Source organism: Sapajus apella, unplaced genomic scaffold (assembly GCF_009761245.1).
Source record: "Sapajus apella isolate SASKATOON/1434 unplaced genomic scaffold, GSC_monkey_1.0 scaffold74, whole genome shotgun sequence".
Lineage (NCBI taxonomy): Eukaryota > Metazoa > Chordata > Mammalia > Primates > Cebidae > Sapajus > Sapajus apella.
In genome coordinates, this window is record NW_022437014.1 from 7,591,420 (window position 1) to 7,600,741 (window position 9,322).

The 9,322-nt window shown below is 36.0% G+C and overlaps 1 protein-coding gene and 1 long non-coding RNA gene across 4 annotated transcripts in view; one reads left to right on the top strand and one right to left on the bottom strand.

Annotated features, from left to right (window-relative positions):
* Positions 1-446, bottom strand: part of LOC116532083 — a 703-nt gene extending 257 nt beyond the window's left edge. Inside the window, exon 1 of the long non-coding RNA XR_004260704.1 lies at positions 213-446. This is a non-coding gene — a long non-coding RNA (uncharacterized LOC116532083). The remainder of the gene's footprint in view (positions 1-212) is intronic.
* NAA30 (N-alpha-acetyltransferase 30, NatC catalytic subunit) overlaps positions 1-8,668 on the top strand; it is a 23,606-nt gene extending 14,938 nt beyond the window's left edge. Inside the window, exon 6 of one of the 3 annotated variants that reach the window (XM_032251173.1) lies at positions 5,283-5,461. Coding sequence is in view for 2 of the 3 variants with exons in the window: in XM_032251170.1 (XP_032107061.1) it covers positions 5,283-5,420 (138 nt within the window). In the remaining variant the exon portion in view is untranslated. Of the gene's footprint in view, positions 1-5,282 lie in introns of all 3 variants that reach the window. The other 2 variants (XM_032251170.1, XM_032251172.1) reach the window with 2 other exon arrangements.
* Positions 8,669-9,322: the final 654 nt, after the last annotated feature.

The window sequence follows — 9,322 nt, forward strand, 5'->3', positions numbered from 1 at the left end:
CCTGGGTTCAGGCAATTCTCCTGCCTCAGCCTCCTGAGTAGCTGGGATTACAGGCACGCGCCACCATGCCCAGCTAATTTTTTGTATTTTTAGTAGAGACGGGGTTTCACCGTGTTGACCAGGATGGTCTCGATCTCTTGACCTCGTGATCCACCCGCCTCGGCCTCCCAAAGTGCTGGGATTACAGGCTTGAGCCACCGCGCCCGGCCAACCTGATTTATTTGACCTACTTAATGCTGCTTACTTCTAGCAATATAAAGGTAATGCAAAAGACATTTTGGTAAATTTTAGATGGATAATGTAGTAGGTGACTGTATTTTGTATGATTAAAAGAATAAAATAGATCACATTAGCACTAATGACTAAATTAGATGATGATGATGATGATGATGATGATTTTTTTTTTTTTTGAGACGGAGTTTTCACTCATGTTACCCAGGCTGGAGTGCAATGGCGCGATCTCGGCTCACCGCAACCTCCGCCTCCTGGGTTCAGGCAATTCTCCTGCCTCAGCCTCCTGAGTAGCTGGGATTACAGGCACGCACCACCATGCCCAGCTAATTTTTTTATATTTTTTTTTTTTAGTAGAGACGGGGTTTCACCATGTTGACCAGGATGGTCTCGATCTCTTGACCTCGTGATCCACCCGCCTCGGCCTCCCAAAGTGCTGGGATTACAGGCTTGAGCCACTGCGCCCGGCCCTAAATTAGATTATTAGGAGCCAAGGACATCTAAGTTATTTTTTGAAATAACTTACATTTTTCTAAGTTAGAAAAGTATAACTTAGAAAAGATATAGTCATTCTTTTCCCTCCGTGATGTAAAAGATTACTTTTTAGCTTTTTAGTTAGCCTTATTTATTATGTTTATGTATTTACTGATTAAATATATATATATAACATTTTTAGTTTCACTGGAAACATTTCACGGTGTGATACAGGCTGCAAGGTAAAGAACAGAATACAGTGGGGTTAATTAAACTGTAAGGATTTTGGGTGAGTAGTCTGGCCTAATAGAACTGAGTATGAGAAGCATGGTTTCCATATTTATCTTCTGTCACTTGGCAGTTGTGTGATTGTAGGAAAGACATTTAACCTTTCCTGGTCTTTCTCTCTGTCTATGCAACAGGATGTTAATTCTGATCTTAAAGAGATGTTGTGAAGAGCAGTACTGTTGTTCATTCAGCAAATAGCAGTGAAGGGCTTCTAGGTGCCAGACAAGTGCCAGCACTAAAGTTCTAGCAGTGAACAAGCCTGCCCTCCAGGAGCTTCCAGCATACAGTATTTAGAAATACTATCTTAAGGCCGGGCGCGGTGGCTCAAGCCTGTAATCCCAGCACTTTGGGAGGCCGAGGTGGGTGGATCACGAGGTCAAGAGATCGAGACCATCCTGGTCAACAAGGTGAAACGTCGCCTCTACTAAAAAAAAATACAAAAATTAGCTGGGCATGGTGGCGCGTGCCTGTAGTCCCAGCTACTCAGGAGGCTGAGGCAGGAGAATTGCCTGAACCCAGGAGGCGGAGGTTGCGGTGAGCCGAGATCGCGCCATTGCACTCCAGCCTGGGTAACAAGAGAGAAACTCCATCTCAAAAAAAAAAAAAAAAAAAAGAAATACTATCTTAAACAGTAATGTTTTATAATGGTTTGGCCTGTCCTGATAATGGTTTCTTACTATTGCTAAGAGGGACAGTGGAATTTCACTGTAATTTTTTTACTCTGTTAAGTAGAATTCAACTCTGTCAAGTTTCTTTAGGACAAAAATAACCTAATTATCTTTTGCCTTCCTGTGTAATACTCATGCAATCTGGATTTAAACAGTAGTTTTATGCTGACTTTCTAATATAAATCCAGATTTTCTTTTATTACGTTTATGAGAATTTAATTTAGAATTAAATTAGTTAATATTAGTTAATTTATCCTGGCATTTTTCTGTTGTGTCAAGTAATTTTCCAAAGAATCTCTTTGTTTAGAACATATGAGTGTGCCAGGCGAATCTTTACATTTTAACTAGGTTAGACCTTTGTGTAATTTTTTTTCTATGTAATTGAGCTTTGTTTTATTAATCTGTTAGGATGCAAACAAACTTGAACTCAGTTTTTAACCACACCTCAAGTGTGTATTTGTGTAGTGGTGGTAGCCTTAGATGTGTCTGGAATATTGTAGATCGCTAAATATTAATGATGGTGGACTTAGAATCCCTTTCATCTTGTCTTAAGTAGGTTGGATATTCCAGTTGCTACTTTGCTTTACTTTGGGAAATAATCAAGGGGGAGGTACAGTAGAGTAGTTACTATTAAGCTTTAGTTCATAATTGGACTCTGTTCTGTCCTTGCTCTACTGGTGGCCTTGAGTTTTATTCATCTGTAAAATGGATAACCACATTGATATAATACGGCTGTTGTGAAAATAAAGCTATATAATACATGCAGAATGCTTTACATTGCACATAGTACAGCTCCAATAAATATTAGCTGTTATATTTTGAAATTTTCACTCTTTATTTCTCTGAAATCAATTCTAAATTTTGAGTTGTGACTTTAGTAATTCTCATATTAAATTGCTTTGATTTAACATTTTAGGTATAATTAGGTGCTGGACCTAATAACAGAATTGCAGGAATTACCCAAGAGAATTGTTAAAAACTGAAAACTTATATTGACCAGACTGTGGTGTTACAGACTGTAGTATGACATACATTACCAGAAATCAAATTGTGTGTGTGTGTGTGTGTGTGTGTGTGTGTGTGTGTGTGTATTTTGTTTTTTTGAGACAGTCTCACTCTATTGCCAGGCTAGAGTGTAGTGGTGCAATCACGGCTCTCTGTAGCCCCAACCCCCTGGGCTCCAGTGATTCTCCCACCTCTACCCCCACCAAGTAGCTGATACTATAGGCACATACCACCACGCCTGGCTGATTTTTAAGTTTTTTGTAGAGTTGGATTTTCACCACGTTACCTAGGCTGGTCTCAAACTCATGGGCTCAAGTGATCTGCCTTGGCCTCCCGAAGTGCTGGAATTATAGACATGAGCCTCCGTACCTGGCCAAATTGTGTTTTTTTTAAGGGCAGAGATAAACTGACTTACCCTAAACCAGTTTGTTTACTTTACAACTTTTATTTTAGGTTTTCTTAGGAGCATATTTACTTGCTTGATTCTGAACTATTAATTACTTCATTTTAGATCTTTTAAAGGTTTAGATTTAGCATTGGTCCCTGCTGTTGTTGGGCTTACCAGCTCAGAGAGATGACATACCACTCATCCAATATTGAATAAGAATGTGTCATAGGAACAGTGCAGAGTGCTGCTGGGTAATATAAAAAGAAATGGGCACTGTATCCAATCTGGAAATGACAAGCTGGGGCTAAAAGACAGGAGGATAGAAAGAGCATTCTTCCAGACAAAAAACAGTTTATTTGAATGGTCTAAGGTGGGAACGATCATGGTAGGTTCCAGAAACTGAAAATTCCATGTTGAGCATGGAAAGCAAGAAGAGAGAGAGACCTAATGCACAGCCAAAGATGCAGATAGAGGCCAATTTATTGATGGACCTTTTATGTCTCTTGATATTATTTTTAGATGTGGACTTTCTCTTGAGGACAAAAGGGAATCAATAAACAGTTTTAAGTAGGGAATTAAGAGCATCACCCTAACTTTGTATTTACGGAGAAAGGGAGACCTCTTGAGTTAGGAGGCTCTTGTAATTATTGTTGATGGGAGCTTGGACTGTGGTAGTATCGATCATGGAAAGAAGAGGACCAGTTTGAGAGAGATTTAAGAGGGAGAATTAACAGTACTCAGTGCTTGGATGCATATGGGTGATTGGAGAGGAACAAGTTTCAAAGGTGACTCCTGGGTTTCAGGTTTGAGGCATTGGTGTGGTGGGATGCTGATCCTGTTTACTGAGATAAGGGAATTGTGGAGGAAGAGCAGATTATGAGTTCAATTTTGGCTATAAGTTGAGGTACTTTCTTTTCTCTGTTATTTGCATCTCTTTGCATTCATCTGACTTTTTGATAGCTTATGAAAGAACAGGAAGAGACTCATGCTTCACTTGGGCCTTTGTTTAATTATACTTTGCCATTTTCACCCCACTTCAAACACTTAAGGGTTATAACACTCCAACAGTAACTGTGGCTCACTATGTTGATAGTTCTCGATGAAATAGGTTGAGAATCAATAGAAAAGGCAAATAGAGCTATGTGTGTAAAAGTTGGGAAGATGGGGTAGAGGGTGTTACAGAGGGAGACAAAACTAAAATCACAGTTTTCAAAAATATCAATTATTCCTTGTTTTCAGGGTCATTGGCTCAGTAATAGTTCAGAAGATGCAAATGAAAGTTAATACTGTGTTCCTCTTGAGCTTTGCTATTTAGACCAGTGGTTCTCGAAATGTGGTCCCTTGACCAGCAGCAACATCATCTGGCAATTTAAAAATGTTAAAAATGCAGATTCTTATGTTCCACTCCAAAAGCTATTCATAAACTCTGTTTTAACAGGTCCTTCAGGTGAAGGACCCAGCATTTTGAATACCTCTATGAAATGCTAGCACACTCTAGCATTTTGAATACCTCTTGTCTGGATTCAGCAGACTTTCTTGGTAAAAGGCCCAATAGTAATTATTTTAGGCTTTGTGGACCATAGGTCTTTGTGGCAACTACTCAGCTCTGCCCTTGTATTGAGAAAGACGCCACAGACATCATGTAAACAAATAAACATGGCTGTTTGACTAAAATTTTATTTACAAAATGGACAGCAGGCACGTTTGGCCCAAAGTCTATAGTTTGCAGACTCTGGTCTAGACTCCAGACAAATAGGGTAGTTATTGCCAGGATAAATGACATGTTAATGAAAATACAGAAGTTGGAAGTCAATCTGAGTAGCTTATTATTATAGTAATAATCGTTTATATAAAATATTGTTTATTATTTTAAGGAAATAAACCAGTACTCTTTTTTTGATTGTTGATTTTTAAAATTTTCATCTTTAGTTATTTTGCCTTTCCCCACCGGGAAATAAGTAATCTTTGTTTTAGTATAAAACATACTCTCATTGCTAAAGATTTCAAACATCACAAAAATCAGGACAGAAGATAGATCTCCATTGATCCTCCAAGCCCTTGACCCAAATACAGCATTACAATTTTGATGACTGTTTTTGAGTTCTTTCTGTATATTACTGTTTTCACTATCAATTTTTTAAATATATGATTTTTAAAAAATTATTTACTTGGTAAGTGATTTTTCAAATTATGTAATTATAACTTAGTTTTTTCTCGTTTCTTTGAAGGTTGTTTTGGAAACCGAAATAACAAATAAGTCTGCTTTGAAACTTTATGAGAATCTTGGTTTTGTTCGAGATAAGAGGCTGTTCAGATACTATTTAAATGGAGTTGATGCACTGCGACTTAAACTGTGGCTACGTTGAGAAACTGACATCAAGGAACAACTTTCAACCACACAGAGTCGACCTTTGCATGCAATGCAATTTGTACAGAATTGCTTTGCAGGTGGATTTAGTAATTTCCATACAGCTCTTACCTGTCAGTGTCTCATTGAGTGTCGCACAATATTTGTTGCACTTTGGCATGGCGCATTTGTTCTGAATTAAAAGATTATTTTAAACTTCAGGAGTTCTTTTGATACCAACAAGATGTGCCAGTTGATAGCCAAGATTAATGTGTTCATTTGCAAAGTCTGCTGACAATGTTATTTACACAGTGATCATTTTATCACAGAACCAGTAAGTGGAACATAATTTTTGTTCCTTGCAAAAGCCAATGTGGATTGTAAAGGTCTCTAAGTATACTAACATTTCACACAAAACCTGCCCTAGTTTTCTGAAGGGGGTGAGGGAAATGCTTCAGTTTTAGGTTTTATTTTTTCAATATTAAATTTTCCATTCTTGAATATTGGTACCTCAGTGATTAGTGAATGAAAAAAATGTAGGGTGGGGTATGTCTTACAATGAGTAAAGGTAACAATTAAATTTTGTCTGCCAGTGCCTGTGTAGATAAGTATATTTGTCTTCATCTCTAGTTTTTGAATGCATGCTATCTTTTCCTTTTCTTCAAGGCCTTTGCAAGCAAACTTTTGTTTTTATTTAAATTTTAAATTTGATAATAAATTATTTCAGATTTTTATAATTTGGATACTTTTTTTCAGGTGAATGACAGAATGGTTTACGTTAGAATTCCCTTTTTCCTTACAGTAGCAAGTTGAATCTACTTGTAAAATTGAGAAATGGCTCAAAAGAGATGAGAAAAGTGATGGAGCCGGGAATTGCTGGATTTTAGATGCACTTTTTCTTTTGAGAGTAAGGGAAGTTTTGGAAAAGAATAGAAAATTAGTGTAAATTAGTATGATTTTATTTAATCAGAATTAGTGCTACGCTGTGAAGAACAGCTTTTACAAAGTAGCTGAATTTGTTTTTCCCACTTGATTTGGATTTACATCGCTTTCATTTCTTAAACTGCTTCACTTTAGGTTCTTGGTCTTGGACATAAATTTCAAGGTGTATTGTATCCATTTTAAGCTGCTTTTATTTTATTTTCACTTGTATGAGCAAATTCTTGGGGGAGCTTTGCTTTTCTTCTGCTAGAAAAACAAATGGGGGAAATGAAAATCTTTTTTTGGAATGAGTTCTTTGGGTTTTCTTAACAGCCATGGTGTTTATTAGTTACATTGTGTTTTGGCCAATCAGTGCAGTGTAACAAATTTTAAAGTTAATTGCTTTCAATTGAGTCATTAAACGTGTGACAGATGATTTATTTAACTGGAAAACCTAGGTACCCATAAGAAAAAAGATTCTCTGTGGAAAATGTTTGTAGGAAACTGTTGTTGTTGTTGTTGTTGTTGTTTTCATTTGAATATGCTGTACGTCTGCTCCAGGATTTGGTTTGGAATATATTTTGTGGCTCTAATTACTGTATTTTTAAAAGCCCTACCTCCATTATAGCAGTTGGTAAAGGCCCCTTTACAGGAAAGTTAGTTGCTTTTTTTTTTTTTTTTTTTCCAAGGAAAGCTGCTCTTTGCTCAGTATAGTGTTTTGAAAGTGAACATGGTAACAAATACTTTAAAAATAAAGATACACAATTTATATTTGAAAATAAAAACTTTCTGCTGGTGGGATTATTTATAGTTCCTTATTTTTAAAGACAACTTTTTCCATTTTATATTGCTTTTGAAAGTTTAATGGGCAGAATACTGGTTATAATAAAAATATGGTAACCAGACAGTACTCAGCTTTTCAGTATGTTTTTGGTCAGACTTCATCTAGGCATTAGCATTTAGAATACCAACCACAGTGATGCTTCTGTTATTTAATATGAAGGAAATTGAACTAAAACATATTTATGTCATCAACTTTTATTTCACTCCTTTATATTGGACTTGCTGGTTGATACGTAATGGTTGATGAAAATATATTTGCTTGAATCACTAATGGGGATGGTTGTAAAGTAGACAGATGGTAGGTCATTGGCTCAACTATTTTTGTGTTTTGCCAGATTGTCAATGAAACCATCATACTGATCTTTTCCTCCAAAATTGCTGAATTGACTGAACTGATTGGGTGTTTGTAACATTACGTTAACTGTGTGACTACAAAGTCAGATGGTTGCCATATTTGGTGTATGTTGAATGTCACTGTATGCCTTATGTCTTTAATTGGATATGCAAAAATTTTTTTACTTAAGTAATGAAATTTTAACCTCTAGCATGATAACCCAGCACCAACACAGAAAGACTCCATTTAGGTTGAAGTAGCAGCAAACATTAATTGACTTTTTGATAATAGGCTCTTAGTTTTCTTATATAAGCTTAAAACAGTTTTGTTTGAAATTGATAGCATGGGTTCACTTGGCTAAAACTGAGCAAAATTGGTGCAACTTTCTTTTAATGGGGTGCTGCCTCTTTAGGACTGACTGTACTATCCACTGACACTGGTTTGGCAGTTGGTACTGCTGAACATTTTTATACATGCTACCATGAAGCTATATATGTTAGTATTGAAGAAGCTAACGGGTATATTATCATTTTTGATGTGTGGGCTCATTATAATTTCCTGTACATTGGGATGAACCTACTTTAGCAAAGTCCACAGATCAGAAACCAGACAGTAGTTTTTGAAGTTGAAACCAGCAAAATAAGAAAAAATTACTATTAAAAAATTGATTTTAATATTTTCTGCCTCTTTCCCAGATTGCTCGACAAATCTATGTAAAGGAATTTGTTTTTCATGTTTTAACTTTATCTTGCCCTGTGTTATGGTACTGGCTGACATGTCTAAGACTGGATGTGTATATTTATTATGGTGTCTAAAAATCATGAAGTTCATCACTTTTCAGGAGTATAGATAAAATCAAATTGGTAGTGCATCAGAGTAACTTTTCAGTGCACCATGACATCACTAAAATGAGTGCTGTAATGTCACAGGGCTTTCAGGTTTGTAAAAACATAACCATAAATTATATTGACGTCAGATATGAGTTGAGTATCTATAAAATATCACGTGTATCTCAAAATATTGGACTGCTGTTTGACTGGATATTGCTGCATAATTTTCTTCTATTGTCCCATATCTTTTTGGAGAGAGAGATTTAATGGGATTTGAAATGTGCAAGCTGTCTAAATAAGATGCAGTCAAATAAAGTATGGTTAAGTTGTGTTTGCATTTTTCTTTTAGATATAGCTGTGTGCATTTTGTGATTGGGTTGTTTTGCTTTTACCTACTAAGAAAAACAGCAACAAGCAATATATTCTGTTTCCCACTTCCTGCCTCTCATCTAAGAGTTATGTGGAAGAAGTATTACATAATTGTCATCATTGTTTTGTGTTGTGACAGATGTGAAAATAACAACATGAACTTGATTTTCCTGAAAGTATTCAGTCAACTCATATGTCAGATATCAGTACATTTTCTGTGTGGTCAGTCAAAAGTTTATCTTTTTAGTCTGTTTCATAGCAGTTTATTTCTAAGACAGTTTTTATTTTAATTTACTTTTTTTGTCTGTACACTGCCACTCTCTGTAATGTTCTCCCCCCAACCCTGCCCTTGGTAAGACACCAAAGTAAAATAGAGCAATATCTAAAGAGCCTTTTGCCCCAGTCTTGTGAGGAGCTTTAAATAGTTGTGAATGCTTCTGTATGTCAAGATTTTTGGATTGAGATGATCTGTTTTAATCATTTAACTGCTAATTACTTTTATTTTATCATGCATGCCAAATCTTTACATTATTTATAGTAATGCTGTATAAGTATCTGAGTTTGTTTTATTTGGGCCTTAAGTGGAACTCTAAATGCCTTGTAAATTCAGCCTAAAGTTTAAAT